Consider the following 22,807-nt stretch of genomic DNA (forward strand, 5'->3'; position numbering starts at 1 on the left):
TCATTTAGTTGTTTTTCTGGGGGTTTCTCTTGTTCCTTCGTCTGGTACACAGCCCCCTGCCTTTTCGTCTCATCTGTCCTTCTGTGAATGTGGTTTTGTTCCGCAGGCTGCAGGATTGTAGTCCTTGCTTCTGCTGTCTGCCCTCGGAGGGATCTTCTTAAATCCCTGCTCTGATGATGCACCCACTCACCTTGCTCACACACCTTCAGTGATGCCCCACTGTCTTAAAATGAAGATTATACTCTTCAGTGCAGCATTCAAGGCTTTTCACAAATTCTCTACAATTTAAAAAGTTCCACACAAAAGTTTTCATGATCATAACTTTCAGTCTAAACGGCCAATGTTACTGCTCACACATGTTACACATGCTTGAAACTGGAGACCTTTTCCTTTCCTGAATTGATTCTGTTCTTCCACGCCTTCATGCCTTTGCTGCCAGGAATGCTCTTTCCCTCCGTCTCTGCCTTTTAGAAACTTGCCCAGCAATCCAGGCTTAGGGACAATACCACCTTCTTTGTGAAACCTTCCCTGATAGCCTTCTTCCCAACTCTCTAAGTCAACCCATGGACAAAATGCAGCCCACCACCTGGTTTTATAAGTAAAGCTTTATTGGAACTCAGCTACACAGTCACTTACAGATCATCTGTGGCTGCTTTGGGGCTACCATAGTAGAGTTGAGTAATTGCAACAGAAGCCACATGGCCTGCAATGCCAAAAAAAAATTTACTATCTGGCTTTACAGGAAAAGTGCGCTGAGCACTTTTTCCTCTTGGAGCGTATGTCTTGGAGTCTGAACTGTACCTCCCTTAGGGACCTTTCACATCTCCCTTCTGTCAGAGTTACTTCTGTATACCTTTTTTGTTGTGACAGCAGACTCCTCTTACAAACACAGCTTCTGCCTTCATCGTCCTTATTTCTGTCTTTGGGCTCAGCATGGTGTAAGGCTCACTAGCTCTCAATAGAAATAAATTTATTGTGTAAAAAGTTCTTTTTAGCTAAATTTTACTCACTTGCCAGATGACCAAAATCTTATATGAAGCACTGTTCCCTCTAGGAGTTAGTGCTTATCATTTGATGTTATTGATAGGAAACCACCTTGTGTTTCACTTCTAGAAGCATTTTATTGACTGCCAAGATAAGTTACAAAGTTGAGTCCAAGGATCTTATGGAATAATATTCTTATACTAATTTAAGTTGCTTGCTTGGTAATATCATTTAGTAAGTGGTTCCACTGAAATTTTTCAGTGTATACTTTTTCACCATGTGTGGGTTTCACCATGTGAAGTAAATACCTAGTTTCTACTTAGTTATTTTTGTTGCCTGCCCCCAACTCTATGTACCTGGGGTGTGATAACATTTAACCATGCTACTCTATTATGAAAAATACCAAAGAATTACATTCATTTTAGGAAAAGCAGATGTGCTTTACTGGCTTCCTAAAGAGAGATAATTGAAGATCTCAAAAGAACTCTTTTCCAAGGTATTAATTTCAAGCTATATACTCGTAATTGCCTACATCCATCTTGTTCACATCCTTAGATATCACCTGTGACAGTTTTCTGATAAGTTTGATATCAGTCTGTGTGTGTGGATGGGGCAGGTGGGAAGGGGAGGGGGAGTACCTTGTGCCTAAGTGTATGGAACACAAGGAAAACCCTTAAACTTTCATAAGATGAGAAGAAATCCAGTGTTTTCCTGAGTGATAATGTGGTAAAGATTTAGGATAAGTTAAATATCATAGGATGAGGTGAAGTGAGAAATTCAGAGTTTAGATTAGCCTTCAGAGTAGTGAAGAAAAAGATGACCCCCAGATGAGAAAATCTTGGGGAATAAGAGTAAAGGATAGCAAACATGAATTTTTTGAGAAGCTTCCAAAGAACTTTTCAGTGATACTGTTGAGTTATGAGAATGTAGAACCTTTAACTGGTAAAATTGAAGGAGAGGGATTTCCAAGACACTAATCATCAAGGTTCAGGTAAAAACAGAATTTGAATTAATAAATGGATTTTAATAAAAGGACTTCCTATGTTGCAAAGAGTGGTTGGGTTAAGGAAATTAATAAAGGTGGTGAAGTGCCCTGGGTCTACCAACAGTGGGAAGCATTTATGATGTCAAAAGAGACAAGGAGAGCATTAGAGCCTAGCAGAGTGGGAGCCATGGAAAAGGGACCACTTGACAGGCGAAGATCTTGTAGGGGGCCCTCAGAAGTGCCGGAACAGGGAGCAGGGAAAAAGTAACTTGGCCAACACCATGGAAGCATATTTTATGTCTCTGTTTTCCTCATGTTCAGTAACATCCCCTTGGCTGAAGCAAGTCATAATGACTAAGTCCAAAATCAACAGAACAGGGAACACACTTTCCCTTTCTACTGGGAAGCACTGATGGGTCTCATGGCAGAGAGAAATTATGAAGAATTGGGGGTAGTAATCTATTGTGTCAATGTAGTTTCCTAAAATGAAGTCCTTCTAGAAGAATTCTGTAGCAAGGGAAAAAATGGAGACTCTAAATCAGCCCCAGCGGTAGGGGAGAGAGAAACTACCAAAAATGCTATAAAGAATCTAAAGGTGGGTTTGGAGGAGAGAAACCCTGGTAATTTATCCCCAGCACTTTATTTGACTTGAAGTAATGCTGGTTGAACATTCTTTAAGGCTCTTATCTTTTCTGATTCTATAAATTCTTCATATAGACATTGAACCAAAAGTTAAGTCTGGATAGTATTATATCTAGTCCTTAGCATTTCAGTCTCTTTTCAATGTGCTTGAATGCCAAGGTAATGTGGCTTTAGACAGACAACTGTCACAATATTACAAATAACAGCAATTTGGCCAGAAGTCCTTCCTGGTTTTGATGTATTGGTACTGCCAGATTTGTGTAATGTACGGATGCCAATCAAGTAGCCTGTTCCAATGCAGGAAGACCAAACAGAAGGAGACAGCACATGCCCAAGGACCTGGTGTGATGGAGGAAGGTGGGGCTGGAGCAGGTCCTCTCATCAGGCCTCTTGAGATGGATTTTTTCTCTACTTTGTCATTAAATCTGAGAACAAAAGAAAACTAGAAATGAACATTCTCTTCCACAGATGATGTTTTTCTTAATTAGGAAAAGGTGAGTCTTACGTTTAGCTCATGGTGATGACATTCAAAACATAGTTCTTCAGTGCCTTGAAAAGTAATTGATCTAAGAAGTGACAAGGAGAGTGATGCAAGACATAGGCACTATTTCTGCAAGTTGTAGCACATTGACAGAGCTACAAATGTTCCTGTAGCACAAAGCACCTCTGAATCACAGGGATGACATTTAGATGAAAGCAAATCACTTACACAGGCACACTTCTACTGCACAATGTGGCCAGAGCTAGTGGACCTTGGAAGTGAGCCAGAAACAAAGAGCACCGAAGAATTGTATTTTATTGAGAAAAATACTTGTTTTAGCTAGAATTTTTGAAAACAAAATATATAAGGAGCTTAAAAGAAATCTAAGCCTTGTTTTGTTGTCAGGATATTAAACATTTATTGTGTTCTGTGGACCCATTAGGAGAAAACTCAAGCCAAGTAGGAAAGGTGGGCTTGACATTTAGGAGAAAGAGCAAAGTAAGAATGACTTGGAAGATGACCACACAAGGTGACAGCTGGAGACATAGCGTGCATGAAAGGATGGAGAGAAAGGGAAGACCAACGTCAAAGCCTTGGGAAATGCCCACTGTGATAATGGCTCCCAAATATACATCCATGTCCTAATCTCCGGAACCTGTGACTGTGACAGCTGGAAAAAGAGTTTGCAGATGGGATCTTGTTTGCAGATGAGTTTGCTGAGAATCTTGAGATGAAATGATTATCCTGTATTTTCCAAGTGCGTGCCAAGTGCCATCACACACGTCCTTAAAACAGAGAGGTGGAGGGAGATAGACACAAACACAGAGGAGGAGGTGACATGACTATGGAGACAGAGATTACAGTGATGTGGTCACAAGGCAGAGAACACCAAGGAGCGCCGGCACCCATGAGACGCTGAAAGAGGCGAGCAACAGATTTCTCCGCCAGAGCTTCTGGAGGAAGCACAGCCCCTGGAAACATCTTGATTTCAGATTTCTAGCCTCTAAAACTATAAGGTAATAAAGCCCTGTTGTTTCAAGCCACCAGAGTTGTTGTAATTTGTTGCAGTAGCCCTAGGAAGCTAATAACCCGCACCTTTGGGAACAGGAAGGGAAAGAGAGCTTAGAGTTAGGAGAGGTACCAAGAAGGTTAAGTGTCATGGAAACCAAAGCAAGAGTTTAAAAAACAGACGGACAGAGGCAGTGGTGTTAAATGTGAGGGCCTAAGGGGTGAGACTGAAGAGCGAGAGGAAGGCGTTGATAGGATGGAAGGTAATGATAGCTGACCTGTACCAGGCATCCGCCGTGAGAACGTCATAGGTATTAACTCACTTCATTCTCACAGCAACTCTAGGATGTATAAACAGTTATTACCACCATTTTATAGGTGAGTAAGCTGAGGCACAAAAGGATTAAATAACCTGAACTCAGTAAAATAGGTAGTAGATGGTGTGGCCAAGAATTGAACCAGAAACCGTGTCTCTAGCACCCATATTTTAACCACAGACCATACTTCTCCTCCCTAAAAGTATGTGTTTCTCAAGGTTCTGACTTCAGATCTTTTATCAAGTAAGGTAAGTGATAGGTCTTGAGAGGAAAAGGCATCTTTGAAAGTCATTTTGGGGTAGAAGGGAGGGAGGATAAGAAATGTGGCATCCCCTGGGCTCCATCTTTTCAGCCGAGGGGGAGAGGAAGTAGTGCCGAAGCTGAAGGAAGCAGCCCAAGCTTCAGGCCTCAAAGAGTCTAGGGAAGAGGACGAGGGTGTAGTGGAACGGGGAGCTCTAAATTAAAAACGTGTTGCACAGGTGAACGTGCTCCGTGTCATTTCCTTGACCAGCTTTTGACTCTGTGCTGTGTCTGCGCCCATGGAGACTTCACACCATGCAGAACACGAGGTGCAGAGGGAGAAGTAGCTGAAGGGGAATGGTCACCGCCATTTCTGCATGGAATGTGCTCTGTTCGGAGCTAAGGAAGGAGTCAGAAGTACAGTGTATGATCCTTGTCCTTAGAGACTCTGGAGCTAGTTGGAGAAATGGGACATCCGTGTGCCAGAAGGTAACAGAGAGTATGTAGCCACTGCGTGATCAAGGCTAACGGCAAGATTAAAGAGACTGGAGAGTTGACCATGGGCCAGAGGAGCTAGAAGGGCTTCAAGAGGAAGATGCAGTTTCAGCTGGTTCTTAACTGATGAAGGAATCTGATAACTGGTCAAGAACCATGGGGACATTTCACATGGATGGAAAAGTCGGAGGGAAAGATGGTTTTACAAGAGTTGGGCTCAAAGGAGTGTCAGCATACTCTACCTTCCAACCCTGCCTTGCTAAATTATTTAGAACCACTACAGACTTCAAACAATTCGCCTATGTATTGGTATCTAACTCATCAGGCTACATGCTACAGTGGAAAAGATTAGAGTTAAAATTTGTTGCTCACTTGTGTGGCCTTGGGTGAGTAACTTTACCTCTTGAGCCTCAGGTTTCCCATCTGTAAAATGTAGAAATGATTTCTGTCTTTTAGGGTTGTGATGAGGCATTAATGATCAATATTGAGCGTGGTACCTGGCATTGAATAGTGTCTACATTTTTTTCCAGAGGTAACAAATTGGGTGATGCAATTTATTACTATTATTATTGTTTTTTAATAAATTTATTTATTTTTGGTTGCACTGGATCTTCGTTGCTGCGCAGGCTTTCTCTAGTTACGTGGAGTTAAGTGGAGGCTACTCTTCCTTGCTGTGCGTGGGCTTCTCATTGCAGTGGCTTCTCTTGTTGCAGAGCTTGGGCTCTAGGCGCGTGGTCTGCAGTAGTTGTGGCAGGCGGGCTCAGTAGTTGTGGCTCGTGGGCTCCAGAGCGCAGGCTCAGTAGTTGTTGGCACGGGCTCTGTGGCATGTGGGATCTTCCCAGACCAGGGCCTGAACCCGTGTCCCCTGCACTGGCAGGCAGATTCTTAACCACTGCACCACCAGGGAAGTCCCACAATTTATTATTTTTTTTGTTTTTTTTTAACATCTTTATTGGAGTATAATTGCTTTACAATGGTGTGTTAGTTTCTACTTTATAGCAAAGTGAATCAGTTATACATATACATATATCCCCATATCTCTTCCCTCTGCGTCTCCCTCCCTCCCACCCTCCCTATCCCACCCCTCTAGGTGGTCACAAAGCACCGAGCTGATCTCCCTGTGCTATGAGGCTGCTTCCCACTAGCTATCTGTTTTACGTTTGGTAGTGTATATATGTCCATGCCACTCTCTCACTTTGTCCCAGCTTACTCTTCCCCCTCCCCATATCCTCAAGTCCATTCTCTAGTAGGTCTGCGTCTTTATTCCCATGTTGATGCAATGTGTTGACTGACAATTCCTTTCTGAAGAGGTGACTGCTGAATCTCCTGTAAATGTTAGCTTTTCGTAAGGCTGGAGTATATTTGCTGTCTTGTGCACTAACTATTTGTGTACACGTCTCTCCCTTGTTGACTTAGCCTCTGTATGAGGAGAGCTCTGATGGCCCAGGCTCTTCATCTGTACCTCTGAGAATTCTTAAATCTCGGAGGACCCAGATGGGTTTGCTCAGATATCAGGAGTTTTGCCCAAATTCCCCTATAATAGGCCCATTTTCCTCATATCCATCCTCTCCTGGTAATACTTGTGAATTCTTTTTTATTTTTGACATTTTCCCCATGATCTACATTATTAGATTTTTTAACAAGGAGTTCAACAGTTTCAAGTACCTGTGGCCTTTATTTCCACTGTGTAATTTTTCTTCTCATCTGTCATTTTGTGCTCCTTGAGGGTAGTTATTTATATAAGAGCTAGAAGTTCCATGCTGATCCTGGTCCCTTCAACCCAATAATCCTTAGCAAAAGGGACGAGAAGGAATGGTTTTCGGGGGAGATTGGTTCAAGATGGCAGAGTAGAAGGACATGTGCTCACTCTCCCTTGCGAGAGCACCGGAATCACAACTAACTGCTGAATAATCATTGACAGGAAGACACTGGAACTCACCAAAAAAGATACCCCACATCCAAAGACAAAGGAGAAGCCACAATGAGATAGTAGGAGGGGTGCAATCACAATAAAATCAAATCCCATAACTGCTGGGTGAGTGACTCACAAACTGGAGAACAATTATACCACAGAAGTCCATCCACTGGAGTGAAGGTTCTGAGCCCCACATCAGGCTTCCCAACCTGGGGGTCTGGCAATGGGAGGAGGAATTCCCAGAGAATCAGACTGAAGACTAGCGGGGTTTGACTGCAGGACTTTGATAGGACTCGGGGAAACTGAGACTCTACTCTTGGACAGCACACACAAAGTAGTGTGCACACTGGGACCCAGGGGGAAGGAGCAGTTGACCCCGTAGGAGACTGAATCAGACCTACCTGCCAGTGTTGGAGGGTCGCCTGCAGAGGCGGGGGCAATTGTGGCTCACTGTGGAGACAAGGACACTGGCAGCAAAAGTTCTGGGAAGTACTCCTTGGCATGAGCCCCCCCCCCCCCAGAGTCCACCATTAGCCCCACCAAAGAGCCTGTAGTCTCCAGTGCTGGGTCACCTCAGACCAAACAACCAACAGGGAGGGAACCCAGCCCCAGCCAACAGCAGACAAGCAGAATAAAGTTTTACTGAGCTCTGCCCACCAGAGCAACACCCAGCTCTGACCACCACCAGTCCCTCCCATCAGGAAGCTCGCACAAGCCTCTTAGATAACCTCATCCACCAGAGGGCAGACAGCAGAAGCAAGAACTACAATCCTGCAGCCTGTGGAACAAAAACCACATTCAAAGAAAGAAAGACAAAATAAAAAGGCAGAGGACTATGTACCAGATGAAGGAACAAGATAAAACCCCAGAAAAACAACTAAATGAAGGGGAGATAGGCAACCTTCCAGAAAAAGAATTCAGAAAAATGATAGAGAAGATGATCCAGGACCTCAGAAAAAGAATGGAGGCAAAGATCAAGAGGATGCAAGGAATGTTTAACAAACGCCTAGAAGTATTAAAGAACAAACACCTACAAGAATTAAAGAACAAACAAACAGAGTTGAACAATACAATAACTAAATCAAAAATATACTAGAAGGAATCAGTAGCAGAATAACTGAAGCAGAAGAATGGATAAGTGACCTGGAAGACAGAATGGTGGAATTCACTGCCATGGACAGAATAAAGAGAAAAGACTGAAAAAAAATGAAGACAGCCTAAGAGACCTCTGGGACAAAATCAAATGCACCAACACTCAAATTATAGGGGTCCCAGAAGGAGAAGAGAGAAGGAAAGGACCCAAGAAAATATGTGAAGAGATTATAGTCGAAAACTTCCCTAACATGGGAAAGGAGATAGCCACCCAAGTGCAGGAAGCACAGAGAGTCCCAGGCAGGATAACCCAAGGAAAAACACTCCAAGACCCATGGTAATCAAATTGACAAAAATTAAAGACAAAGAAAAATTATTGAAAGCAACAAGAGAAAAACCACAAATAACATACAAGGGAACTCCCATAATGTTAACAGCTGATTTCTCAGCAGAAACTCTACAGGCCAGAAGGGAGTGGCACAGTATATTTAAAGTGATGAAAGGGAAGAACCTACAACCAAGATTACTCTACCCAGCAAGGATCTCATTCAGATTTGATGGAGAAATCAAAAGCTTTACAGACAAGTGAAAGCTAAGAGAATTCAGCACCACCAAACCAGCTCTACAACAAATGCTGAAGGAACTTCTCTAAGTGGGAAACACAAGAGAAGAAAAGGACCTACAAAAACAAACCCAAAACAATTAAGAAAATGGCAATAGGAACATACATATCGATAATTACCTTAAATGTGAACTGATTAAATGCTCCAACCAAAAGACACAGACTGGCTGAATGGATACGAAAACAAGACCCATATATATGCTGTCTATCAGAGACCCACTTCAGACGTAGGGACACATACAGACTGAAAGTGAGGGGATGGAAAAAGATATTCCATGCAAATGGAAGTCAAAAGAAAGCTGGATTAGCAATACTCATATCAGATAAAATAGACTTTAAAATGAAGTATGTTACAAGAGTCAGGGAAGGACACTACGTAATGATCAAGGGATCAATCAAAGAAGAAGATATAACAATTATAAATATGTAGGCACCCAACATAGGAGCACCTCAGTACATAAGGCAACTAACAGCTATAAAAGAGGAAATCAACAGTAACACAATAATAGTGGGGGATTTTAACACCTCACGGTCACCAATGGATAGATCATTCAAAATGAAAATAAATAAGGAAACACAAGCTTTAAATGACACAATAGACCAGATAGATTTAATTGATACTTATAGGACATTCCATCCAAAAAGAGCAGATGACACTCTCTTCTGAAGTGCACACGAAACATTCTCCAGGATAGATCACACCTTGGGTCACACATCAAGCCTCAGTAAATTTAATATTATTGAAATCATATCAAGCATCTTTTCTGACCACAATGCTATGAGATTATAAATAAATTACAGGGAAAATCAATGTAAAAAACACAAACACATGGAGGCTAAACACTACATTACTAAATAACCAAGAGATCACTGAAGAAATCAAAGAGGAGATCAAAAAATGCTTAGAGACAAATGACAGTGAACACATGACGTTCCAAAACTTATGGGATGCCGCAAAAGCAGTTCTAAGAGGGAAGTTTATAGCAATACAATCCTACCTCAAGAAACAACAAAAATCTGAAACAACCTAACCCTATACCAAAAGAAACTAGAGAAAGAACAACAAAGAAAACACAGTTAGTAGAAGAAAAGAAATCATAAAGATCAGAGCAGAAATAAATGAAATAGAAACAAAGAAAACAATATCAAAGATCAATAAAACTAAAAGCTTGTTTTTTGAGAAGATAAACGAAATTTATAAACCACTAGCCAGACTCATCAGGAAGGAGAGGGAGAGGACTCAAATCAATAAAATTAGAAATCAAAAAGGAGAAGTTACAGTGGACACCGCAGAAACACAAAGCATCCTAAGAGACTACTACAAGCAACTCTATGCCAATAAAAGGGTAACCTGGAAGAAATGGACAACTTCTTAGAAAGGTGTAACCTTCCAAGACTGAACCAGGAAGAAATAGAAAATATGAACAGACCAATCACAAGTAATGAAATTGAAACTGTGATGAAATATCTTCCAATAAACAAAAGTCCAGGATCAGGTGGCTTCACAGGTGAATTCTATCAAACATTCAGAGAAGAGCTAACACCTATCCTTCTCAAACTCCTCCAAAAAATTGCGGAGGAAGGAACACTCCCAAACTCATTCTACAAGGCCATCATCACCTTGATACCAAAACCAGACAAAGATACTACAAAAAAAGAAAATTACAGACTAATATCACTGATGAATATAGATGCAAAAATCCTCAACAAAATACTAGCAAACAGAATCCATCAACACAGTGAAAGGATCATACACCATGATCAAGTGGGATTTATCTGAGGGATGCAAGTATTCTTCAGTATACGCAAATCAATCAGTGTGATACACCATATTAACAAACTGAAGAATAAAAGCCATATGATAATCTCAGTAGATGCAGAAAAAGCTTTTGACAAAATTCAACACCACTTATGATAAAAACTCTCCAGAAAGTGGGCATAGAGGGAATCTACCTCAACATAATAAAAGCCATATATGACAAACCCACAGCAGACATCATTCTCAATGGTGAAAAACTGAAACCATTTCCTTTAAGGTAAGGCACAAGACAAGGATGTACAGTCTTGCCACTATTATCTAACATAGTTTTGGAAGTCTTAGCAGTGGAAATCAGAGAAGAAAAAGAAATAAAAGGAATACAAATTGAAAAGAAGAAGTAAAACTGTCACTCTTTTCAGATGACATGATACTATATGTAGGCAATCCTAAATATGCCACCAGAGAACTACTAGAGCTAATCAGTGAATTTGGTAATGTTGCAGGATACAAAATTAATGCACAGAAATCTGTTGCATTCCTATACACTAACAGTGAAAGGTCAGAAAGAGAAATTAAAGAAACAATCCCAGTCACCATTAGAATAAAAAAAAAAATACCTAGGAATAAACCTACCTAAGGAGGTAAAAGCCCTCTACTCAGAAAACTTCAAGACACTGATGAAAGAAATCAAAGATGACACAAACAGATGGAGAGATATACCATGTTCTTAGATTGGAAGAATCAATATTGTGACAATTACTGTACTACCCAAAGCAATCTACAGTTTCAGTGCAATCCCTATCCAATTAGCAATGATGTTTTTTACCTAAGTAGAACAAAAAATCTTAAAATTTATATGTAGACACAAAAGGCCCTGAATAGCCAAAGCAATCTTGAGGGAAAAAGCAGAGCTGGAGGAATCAGACTCTCTCACGTCAGACTATACTACAAAGCTACGGTAATCAAGACAATATGGTACTGGCACAAAAACAGAAATATAGATCAGTGGAACAGGATAGAAAGCCCAGAGATGAACCCACACACCTATGGTCAGCTAATCTATGACAAAGGAGGCAAGGATATACAATGGAGAAAAGACAGTGTCTTCAATTAGTGGTGCTTGGAAAACTGGACAGTTACATGTAAAAGAATGAAATTAGAACACTCCCTAACACCATACACCAAAATAAAATCAAAATGGATTAAAGACCAAAATGTAAGACTGGACACTGTAAAACTCTTAGAGGAAAACATAGGAAGAACACTCTTTGACATAAATCACAGCAAGATCTTTTTGACCCACCTCCTAGGGTAATGGAAATAAAAACAAAAACAAACAAATAGGACCTAATGAAACTTAAAAGTTTTGTGCAGCAAAGGAAGCTATAAAAAAGACGAAAAGACAACCCTCAGAATGGGAGAAAATATTTGCAAACAAATCAATGGACAAAGGGTTAATCTCCCAAATATATAAACAGCTCATGCAGCTCAATATTAAAAAAAAACAACAACCCAATCAAAAAATGGGCAGAGACCTAAATAGACATTTCTCCAAAGAAGACATACAGATGGCTAAGAGGCACATGAAAAGCTGCTCAACATCACTAATTATTAGAGAAATGCAAGTCAAAACTACAGTGAGTTATCACCTCAGACCAGTTAGAATGGGCATCATCAGAAAATCTACAAACAACAAATCCTGGAGAGGGTGTGGAGAAAAGGGAACCCTCTTGCCTTGCCGGTGGGAATGTAAATTGATACAGCCACTATGGAGAACAGTATGGAGGTTCCTTTAAAAACTAAAAATAGAAATATCATATGACCCAACAATCCCACTACTGGCATATACCCAGAGAAAAGCATACTTCAAAAAGGCACATGCACCCCAGTGTTCACTGCGGCACTATTTACAATAGCCAGGTCATGGAAGCAACCTAAGTGCCCATCGACAGATGAATGGATAAAGAAGAGGTGGTACATATATACAGTGGAATATTACTCAGCCATAAAAAGAATGAAATTGGGTCATTTATAGAGATATGGATGGACATAGAGAGTGTCATACAGAGTGAAGTAAGTCAGAAGGAGCAAACATATATCGTATATTAATGCATATATGTGGAATCTAGAAAAATGGTACAGATGAACTAGTTTGCGAGGCAGAAATAGAGACACCGATGTAGAGAACAAATGTATGGACACCAAGGGGGTGAAGTCGGGGGGCGCGGGTGGTTGTGGGATGAATTGGGAGATTGGCATTGAGATATATACACTAATATGTATAAAATAAATAATAACCTGCTGTATAAAAAATAATTTTAAAAATTAAAAAAAAGGAATTGGTTTCGGGAGAGCCGTCTATTTCCTATATACAGACTGAGACTGCATGTACCATCTGGTATTGACTTCGAGTCCTCCTCCCAGCCCCTTCATCGGTCACCTGAAAATCTGTGCATTCTTCTGGAGCCTTTTTTTTTTTTGACTGCACCTCGAAGGTTGCAGGATATTAGGTCCCTGACCAGGGACTGAACCTGGGCCACTGCAGTGAAAGCGCTGAATCCTAACCAAAGGACCACTAGGGAATTCCCGTGTTCTGAAGTTCTGATACATCTATAGACATTTGTTCTGCACCTTTCTGGAAATGTGGAGCATAGAATGGTAGTAACGAGCACAGCAGAGTGGAAGAATGCCAGGCTTATGCTGTAGTTCTGGTCCTGCCCCTAGAGAGAAACCTATGAGTAAGGCTCCTACTTGCTCAGGCAGCTGAGCATCAGAGCAGGGCATGCAGTGTGAGGGGAAGGCTGCCAGGCTGTCTCCCAAGGGGCCACCTAGCACGGCAGGTCTTACCAGGGTGAATCTCCCAAGAACAAGTCTCAGGCTCACAGCTTGTGGGCTTAGAAACCGGATCATGGGGGCAGAGTATACTAAGTAATTTTTGAGGAGGTGGATGTGTGGAAACCCAGGATGCCAGTTTGTTAATCCACACCGAGAACCCTCGCTGCCGGAGAGGTGGGAATACTCGTGTGATTTCTCTCTCCCTGCCCTGGAAGCCACATCCTAATCTGAAGGCTGTCTGGTGAGCGTTGTCAGAGTGAGGGCAGTGAAGTGGATAGAGGAGAGAAAAATTGCGTGTCAGTGCCGCCTGGCTGTGCATTTGGAAATTTTGAACTTTGCGGCTGTTGCCTGGACGGGCACTGCCCGGGTTTGTCTCTCTTACATGTTTTGTTGATTGTTGTTGTTTGTATTGTTATTGTCTTTTCCTTGGCTGACCAAACCTCATTCTGATTTGAATCATCCTTTCTTAAAATTCCTTAGAACTTACGAATTGACCCAGGTCACATCCTGCCCCACCCTAACCTTGGGAAAATGTAAAGTAACTCTTCATACCTCTGACGTGACCCATGATTGCTGATTTATAATTTACCTCTGAGCAGGTTTTTAATTTCCTTCATTTCTGGGTTTGTAGTAGCCTTCTCACTGAGGCCTTCCAGTACTGATAATATGTAAACCGATTGTTTTACCCTGCCGTTGCTCGGTTTCCTCATCTGTGTAAGGTACCAGATGAATTAGCTAACCGCTAAAGTAACTTCTAATGCTAAATTTTTACCTTCAAGTTTCAAGAGATTTTCCTCTTTCTTTTTTTACTGAAGTATAGTTGATTTACAATATTAGTTTCAGGTGTACAGCATAAGTGATTCAGTGTTTTTAACTTACACTCTATCAAAAGATATTACAAGATAATGGCTATAATTCCCTGTGTTCTACAATACATTCTTGTTCTTATCTATTTTACACATAGTAGTTTGTATCTCTTAATCCCATACCCCTAACATTCCCCTCCCCACTTCCTTCTCCCAGCTGGTAACCCCTCTAAAAAATAATACAAAGGAACGTATATAGCAAAACAGAAACAGACTCATAGAGATTTTCCTTTTAATGAAAAAATTTTGTGATTTGTTGAAGCTTAGCTTTCCTTCATCAGATTGCATGATTCCTTAACAAGTCCCCCTGGCTGGTTGGCATCAAATAAGGCTAACACCTTTCCTTGGCTTTTTTTTAAAGAACAAGTCTGGATTCAGTCCACCATGAGTTTGAATTGCAGCTCTGTCCTCACAGTGCTTCTTTGGAAAAATCATATAACCTTTCATATTTTACTTGAGGCTTCTAAAATGATTTTCTAATTCGCTTTTCCATCAGTAATTTATTAACTGGAATTCTTCTGTAGTGAAGAACTTTGTCTTTTCAACTATTTGGCTTAAGTATGGTTAGTAAAGGAAAGACAGGATAAATGCTTTCTTCTTTCCTTTTATTTATCATTTTCTTAATAATGAATTGGTATTTTATCAACCTCCAGCGGTGTTATGAGTGTTTTTATCTTTTGAGCTCAGAATTTTAAAATATAGTTTGTATGTATCAGCAGATGTAATCCATATCTATATAATCGATATAAGTTAATACAATCAATATTGTTTCTGATGAAATTGACATGAAGTCTGGGATTTGCTTTAAACTACTCTGGCACCTAAAAAGCAAACCGACAGCAAAGGGAGTGGAATAGGTGAATATGGGAAAGTTTTTTTTTCAGCTTTTTGGGAAGATCTTTATTTAGTGAAGCTGGGTGGTAGGTACATCGAGTCCATTGTACTATTCTTTTCACTTTTAGTATGGTTGAAATTTTCCCAGATAAAATAGCTCTAAAAACATACATAATTTTAAGGTTATCAGAGGTGTAAATCTGAGTTCAGTCTTTAACTCTGGCCTATACATGAATACTGTGGAAAACGATTCTTCGATGTTTATTGAAATGCCAGATATCACAACAGTTTCTAATCCTCATGCCACTGACAACAGCATGCCAATTATGTGCATATTTTCCAGGACTTTGGAAGAATTTTAGTATTTAACTTTATTGGATCTGTTTATAAAACTCTTGTCACAATAACTGAGGCTGCCCACTTTTGAATGAAACAATGTTCAGGAAATAATAATAATGTGAAAATCAATTGGTATCACAGTTCTTATATTACTAGCATCCCTTAAGAATTTGAAACAAAGTTACTTAATGCTCTCTGGATTTTATGCCAGAAAATAATTTGGCGTTTTAGCCATTCTGCACTGACTTCTTCAATATAATTGTGCTATTTCTTATTCCAGGTTTAAGTTTATCTATTCATGGGGCTGAAAAGCATTTGCAAATCCACCAACGGCGAAGTGTGGCAAGCCACCCAGGGTCACGTCGCCTGCCCGTGGTCAGGCATTCCTCACTCCCACCAGGCAGAAGGTCAATAAAAATGGAGGCAAGGTCTTCTGGAATCACTAATGGGAAAACCAAAGTCTTCCACGCAGGTAATGCATGGGGAAGGGTCAACAGGGACCTGTGTTAGCAGCAGGCTGACACAGCCTGCATTATATTTTTACTGTCTAACTCTTCCATGCTTCCAGTTAAGCTTGCTTTTTTTTTTTTTTAACATCTCTATTGGAGTATAATTGCTTTACAATGGTGTGTTAGTTTCTGCTTTATAACAAAGTGAATCAGTTATACATATACATATGTTCCCATATCTCTTCCCTCTTGCGTCTCCCTCCCTCCCACCCTCCCTATCCCACCCCTCTAGGTGGTCACAAACCACAGAGCTGATCTCCCTGTGCTATGCGGCTGCTTCCCACTACCAAACATAAAATAGAAAGCTTGCTTTTTAAAAAGAGTCTTGGTTTTTTTTTTCCTCTCTCTCTCTCTTCACTTCAGTCAGTGGTAAATGTCACCAAGACCAATAGGAGGGAAGAGAGCTTGTTGTGTCAGAAAAGGTTAAGGCAACATTCCACTTACAGTGGGAGAATCTAAATGAAAAATTTCAGTGAGTAAACTTGCTCAGTTCAAAAAAGCTTATTGTGTAATAAAATAATAAAGAGATTTGGCCAGTTTCTTGATAATTTGCTCTAAGACAGCTCGGGGGAAAAGTCAAGCTGAAAATGTCCGCTTTGAAGCCTCAGTTATGTGGCTTGACTTGCCTGTATTTCCTCCTCAGGTGAAGGGAGAAGACTAAAGTCATATGAAGTTTCAAGGCTCTGAGAAGCATCTGTGATCTCTTGAAAATGTAAAAATGAGTGTATATCAAAGTTGGTAATTACAACTAAAAGTATTTGGGTGAGAGGCTCATTTAAGTATTCATTTGTTCATTCATTCAACAAAGGTGTTGAGTGCATACTATATGCCAGGCATTGTTTTGGGTGCTGAGGAAAAACAAGTGAACACTGTCTTTCTGACTCACAGGAACATCAAATTGTGAGGAAATTCTGAAGTCACTTAGTATAAGTCTCACCCAATCCTGATTTCTCTGTGTAATGTCCTTGCAGGTGGCCACCCAACCTCAACTAAAGTCAAGCTTCCTTCTCTAGCCATGTCATCTTCTTTCTCTCAGCTGATAACCTTGTTTCCTAACCTCATGGAGAAACCTACAAGCCATTGGGCCTGAATGGCTGCAGGTCCCTTACCCTGCATCTCCACATATATCTCTGTTTACTCCCATCCTTCACCCTTTTCCTCTGGTTTTCAAAAGATGAGGGTCTTCCCACTGTCCTTGACCAAGCTTTCGCCACCCTTTTCCTCTCTTGGACCTTGCCCTTTCCCCTCATTCTGTGAAGAAGGCTAAAGCTTCTCTCGTTCTAATCATCTTCATTTGACACCGCATCCTTTTCTCTCTTCCGCCACTTCTCCCCTCCCTTCTGAGCCAGACTTCTGAAAGAGTCATCTGCTTGGCTTGGCTCTACTCTCTGCCTTCCCAGCCACTCTTCAACCCAACACCGTCGGGTTTCTGCCTCCTCCTCTCCATCATGGCGGTCCTTGAGGCCCTTAGTGACCCCCTTTTACCATAATGTGGTGAGTAGCAGACTCTTCTGATGCACCCGACCAGAATGGACCACGACTTCTTCCCAAAGCACTTCTCTGACTTCCATGATGGCCTTCTTTCTTGGTTCTCATCTCACGTCTCTCACAGGTAACTCTTGACAGCTCCCCAACCTCCAGCAACCTGCAACCTCTTGCCTGCTGTCATAGTGTATCCTTTACACCAAATGCAGAATGATTCATTTCCACCCCTGATCATGCCATTCATCTTGCTTGTCCTACTCATTCTAGGGCAAAGGCCAAACCTCTTAGCAAGTTAAAAACAAATGCCCATCATGATCTGGCCCCTAGTGCTTCTCATCCATTTTTTGCCCCCTTCTGCCTTAAACTTTATACTCTAATGTGTCAGCTGGGGTTCAACCAGAAAAGCAGGGCCAGTAGAAGATTTATACTAGAGATTTATTAAAAAGAATTGACTTACATGATCGTGAGGGCTGTCTAGGCCAGTCTGAAATCCATAGGGCAGGCTGTTAGGAAGGGCAGGCTGGTACTCTTGGGCACAGTGGAGGTCACTGTCTACAGGTGGAATTTCTTCTTCAGGACAGCCTTGGCTCTGGTTTTAAGACCTTTCGGCTGATTGAATCAGCACCCCAACCCTCCTGTCTAGGATAATCTCCCTTATTTAGGGTAACTGATTATGGACTTGTAAAACGCCTTCACAGCAGCATCCGGATTAGTGTTCACCGAGTAACTGGGGACTCTAGTCCAGCCAAGTTGGCACATCAACTAGACCATGACGTCTGATCAGACTGACTTGCTTTCAGCTCTCCAGACACGTGATGCTATGTCATATCTCTCAACCTTTGCTCATGCTGCTCGCTCTAGGATACCCTGGTTTTGCTCCATAATCTTTTAATATTTTGAAATCGTCTGTCTCTCCACCATAAGGTCTTTAAAGGCATGGATTCTGGGATATTTATCTTGTACTTCCATTAAATAATTTGTGGGGTAGGACTGAACTGACCCTTCATTAGCTGTTTTTCAGACTATTATTATAGAGTTCCTTAAATTTTTTTCTAGGATTATTAGGGTATAATTGACAAACTACAATCGCATTCTAATTGCTCTACCTGCCTTTCAGCAAATATCTATTGAGGGCCAATTTGGTTGCCAAGCATTCTTCAAGTACTTGGAATACATCAGTGAATGAAACAAAGATCCCTGCCCCTGAAGAGTTAACATATTATGTGGGGGAGATAGGTAATATATAAACATAATAAATAGTGTTTAGGAAGAAGATAAATATTATGGATAAGAGAAAAAGTAGGGGAAATCAGGTGGTAGGGTTGCATGTTGCAATTTTAAATAAGGTGGTCAGCATGTAGGCCACATTGTGGAGAAGATGTGTGATCAAGGGCTAGAAGGAGCTGAGAGGGCCACTGAGATGAGCAAGTTCATCCCAGCAGAGGGATAGCCAGTTGACAGGCCCTACGATAGGAATGAGCCTGGCAGTTCGAGGAAAAGCACAGAGACCCCTGAGCTTGGAGTGAGAAGGAAACATCAGCTCAGTGAGGTCAGAGGGACCAGATGGGGCAGGGCCTTGCAGGCCATGTAAGGACTTTGAGCCCTATATGAAATGGGAGCTTTTAAGGGGTTTTGAGCAGAAGAATCCCATGATCTGACTTATTTTTTAACAGGATCACTTTAGCTATTATTTGAGGATAGACTATAGGGGTAGAGGGTGAAAGGAGGAAGGTCAGGTAGGAGGTCACCATAATAATCAAGTTGAGACATGATGGTAGCTCTTACTAGGGGTAGAAAAAGGCACATGAAAAGTGTTAAACATCACTAATTATTAGAGAAATGCAAATCAAAACTACAATGAGGTGTCACCTCACACCAGTCAGAATGGCCATCATCAAAAAAATCTACAAACAATAAATGCTGGAGAGGGTGTGGAGAAAAGAGAACACTCTTGCACTGTTGGTGGGAATGTAACTTGATACAACCACTATGGAAAACAGTATGAAGGTTCCTTAAAAAACTAAAAATAGAACTACTATATGACTAGTAATTCTACTACTGGGCATATACCCAGAGAAATCCATAATTCAAAAAGGCACATGCACGCAAGCACTATTTACAATAGCCAGGACATGGAAGCAACCTAAATGTCCATCGACAGATGAATAAAGAAGATGTGGTACATATATATATATAATAGAATATTACTTAGCCATAAAAAGGAACAAAACTGGGTCATTTGTAGAGATGTGGATGGACCTAGACACTATCATACAGAGTGAAGTAAGTCAGAAAGAGAAAAAAAACATTGTATATTAACACATATATGTGGAATCTAAAAAAAATGGCATAGATGATCTTATTTGCAAAGCAGAAATAAAGACACAGACGTAGAGAACAAACATATGGATACCAAGGGGGAGTGGGATGAATTGGGAGACGGGGATTGACATATATACAATATTGATATTATGTATAAAATAGATAACTAAGGAGAACCTACTGTAAAGCACAGGGAACTCTACTCAGTGCTCTGCGGTGACCTAAATGGGAAGGAACTCCAAAAAAGAGGGGATATATGTATACGTATAGCTGATTCACTTTGCTGCACAGTAAAAACTAACACAACGTTGTAAAGCCACTATACTCCAATAAAAATTTAAAAATAAAATAAAGTTTAAAATAAAATATTTTAAAAATATTTTAAAAATAAAACGGAGTTTCAACGGGTTAGATGTGGGATAAGAGAAAGGAGAGCTAAGTATGACTATATGGTTTTTGATTTGCGTAAATGGGTTTGGTATCAACTGAGATGGAGAAGGCTGAAGGCAAAGTGGACTTAGTGGATTTGAGGGCAGAAGTGGGGTCAAGACTGGAAGTCTGTGGGCAACTGGAGAGATCACGTGGGTGGTGGCATAAACATATTTGGAGTTTGAGAGATTGGTCTGGGAAGGAGATATAAAATCGACTGTTGTTGACAAGTAAATGACAAGTAAATCATCTTTTTTTTTTTTTTCTTGCGGTACGCGGGCCTCTCACTGTTGTGGCCTCTCCTGTTGCGGAGCGCAGGCTCAGCGGCCACGGCTCACGGGCTCAGCCGCTCCGCAGCATGTGGGATCTTCCCGGACCGGGGCACGAACCCATGTCCTCTGCATCGGCAGGCGGAGTCTCAACCACTGCGCCACCAGGGGAGCCCAAGTAAATCATCTTTAAAGCCATGAAAGGGAAAGAGATGACCATATGGAGAAGGGGGAGAGGATTAAGGGCTAAAATCTGGCAGGTCAGATTTTGAACCAGGTCAGAACATGAACCACCAGCAAAGAAGGCCGAGAAGGAATGGCCAGCAAGGCTGGAGAGAAGCCAGAAATTACACGTCTTTGAAGTTAAGTAAAGAAAGTTTATCACAAGGAGAGGAGTGATTATCTAGGTTAAATGTTGCTAAAAGTCAAGTAAGGTGAGAAATAAGAATTGGCCGTTGATTTTAGTAAAGTGGAGATCGATGGTGATTTTGAGAAGGACAGCTTTGGTGAAGTGGTGGGGATGAAACTCTGATTAAAGTGTGTCTCAGACAGAATGGAAGCATATGAATTGGATACTGAGAATATAGACAACTTTTTAAAAGTAGTTTTGCTGTGAAGGGTAGCGAAGAAATAGGGCAGCCGCCGGGGGAGAAGCAAGGTCAAGAGAGTTTCTTTGCAAAATAGCAAATCTCCAGCAGATAAGTGGCGTTGGGGAGAGGGAAGAATTCATGATGTGAGGATTAGTGAGAGAAATGGGAGCCGTGTGCACAACAGAATCATGAACAGTTTATCTGTGACAACAGTTGGGAAGGGAGAGTGTGTAGATGTTGGCAATGTGAGGAGGGTCTGAAGTTCTTTTGCTGCTGTTTCAGTTTTATCTGTAATGTGGTAAGGAAGGTCATAACTGAGAACGAGAAGGGAGTAAGATTGATTGAGAGGATGGTAGGATGATGTAAACGGTGGAATGTGGTTGCCGGCCCACATTAAATGGCTATTTGAGGTTCATGGTCATGAAATTAAACTAGGACTAGTTACCACGGTTGTGTGTTTTTCTTTAACCTTGTTTAGCTACGTGAATGCAAACAAAGAATATATCAATATATAGAGTTATATTTAGTCAGGGTTTTGATTTTACCAAGGAATTAGGAAAAGAGGGAGAGAGAGGGAATCAAAGGTGCACTAGAGAGAGTGATGATAACAGTCGATCATGTGTTTTAAGCTTAATAAGAGGGAAGTGAAGACATCCGGAGGGGGGAGTGAGTTTCAGTGGAAAGTTGATAGGATCACTTGGTTGGAGGTCCAAGAGGGGATTAAAGGGTACTGAGGTTAGGACAGGGGAAGAAGAGCTGAAAAGAGGTGGTAGTGGAAGAATAGAATGCAGGGCACTGATACTAAGAAGGGCGTTGCTGTTATTAGTAATGATGAGGTTGAGGTTAGGGTATGAAGTTAGTGAGTGTAATATGATGGAGGGCAAGGTCAATGGAGGAAAGTATTCTCAGAATGAGAGGCCAGGGTTTGGGAAGGATCATCTACATAGATATTGAAATTGAATTGAATAGTTTTGGGAGAGTGACAGTAAGCCAGGCGGTAATCTCACCAGGAAATGAGGGAGCCTGATCTGGAAGGCAGCAAGTGGGTGCAGTGATGACACGGAGAGAAGGTGATATAATAAAACAACCTGAGATTCAAGGCTGGGAGAGTTTAGGGAAGGTGGAAGAACAATGGTCTGAAGGTGGCATGAGGACTCAAGGAAGACACCCGCCCCCTGCATTCTCCAGATCCTTTGGTGTCAGGGCTGTGGGACAAAAATAGTACCATAGGAAAGAGCCACGGGGAAGCTGTGACCTCTGGGAAGAGCCAGGCTTTCATGAAAGCAAGAAGATGAAGGGGCCAATCTGAGAAAAGGCTGATGGGAAGAGAATTCTGGAAGGCCCAGTGAGCCCAGTTTTTGAAACCTCTACAGTTTCACCTCTCCCTATTTTTCCTGGCATCTTTTATACTAGGTAACCTGCCTTGTTCTACTTTATCCACAACTCTGCACTATTTCTCAAGTAGGCTTTTACTCTTCCAGTTCTCTGCTATTATTCAAGTTCCTCGCTCTTTTTGGAACGCCCCTACCTCAATGCATCTCTCTCAAGCCCTTCTCATTCCTCAAAGTGTATCCCAAATCCCCCCTCCTCCCCAAAGCCTTTCTGATCCAACTGGTCAGAACTTGGAAGCCTTATCAAAGGCTGATTATTTGCTGTTTGTCGCAATCTATTGCACTCACTGGGTATAGGTTTGCATTCTGAAGCTATGCAGGGTAAATCGATTCTTCTTTCAGTGCTGATCTTTTAGTTGTTCAAAAACTCATCTTGAGCTATTTGCCAACTGAAACAT

General features: G+C 41.3%; 1 protein-coding gene across 4 annotated transcripts in view; it reads left to right on the plus strand.

The window, feature by feature from the left end:
* Positions 1 to 22,807, plus strand: part of ANO4 (anoctamin 4) — a 357,757-nt gene that overhangs the window by 111,379 nt on the left and 223,571 nt on the right. For 3 of the 4 annotated variants that reach the window (XM_029205408.1, XM_029205406.1, XM_029205409.1), the window contains exon 2: positions 15,695 to 15,886. In XM_029205408.1, coding sequence (XP_029061241.1) covers positions 15,832 to 15,886 — 55 coding nt within the window. In that variant the 5' untranslated portion in view covers positions 15,695 to 15,831. Of the gene's footprint in view, positions 1 to 15,694; positions 15,887 to 22,807 lie in introns of those variants that run through there. The other variant, XM_029205407.1, reaches the window with a different exon arrangement.

Source organism: Monodon monoceros, unplaced genomic scaffold, assembly GCF_005190385.1.
Source record: "Monodon monoceros isolate NGI ecotype Baffin Bay Population unplaced genomic scaffold, NGI_Narwhal_1 Super_Scaffold_6, whole genome shotgun sequence".
NCBI classification, from domain to species: Eukaryota; Metazoa; Chordata; class Mammalia; order Artiodactyla; family Monodontidae; genus Monodon; species Monodon monoceros.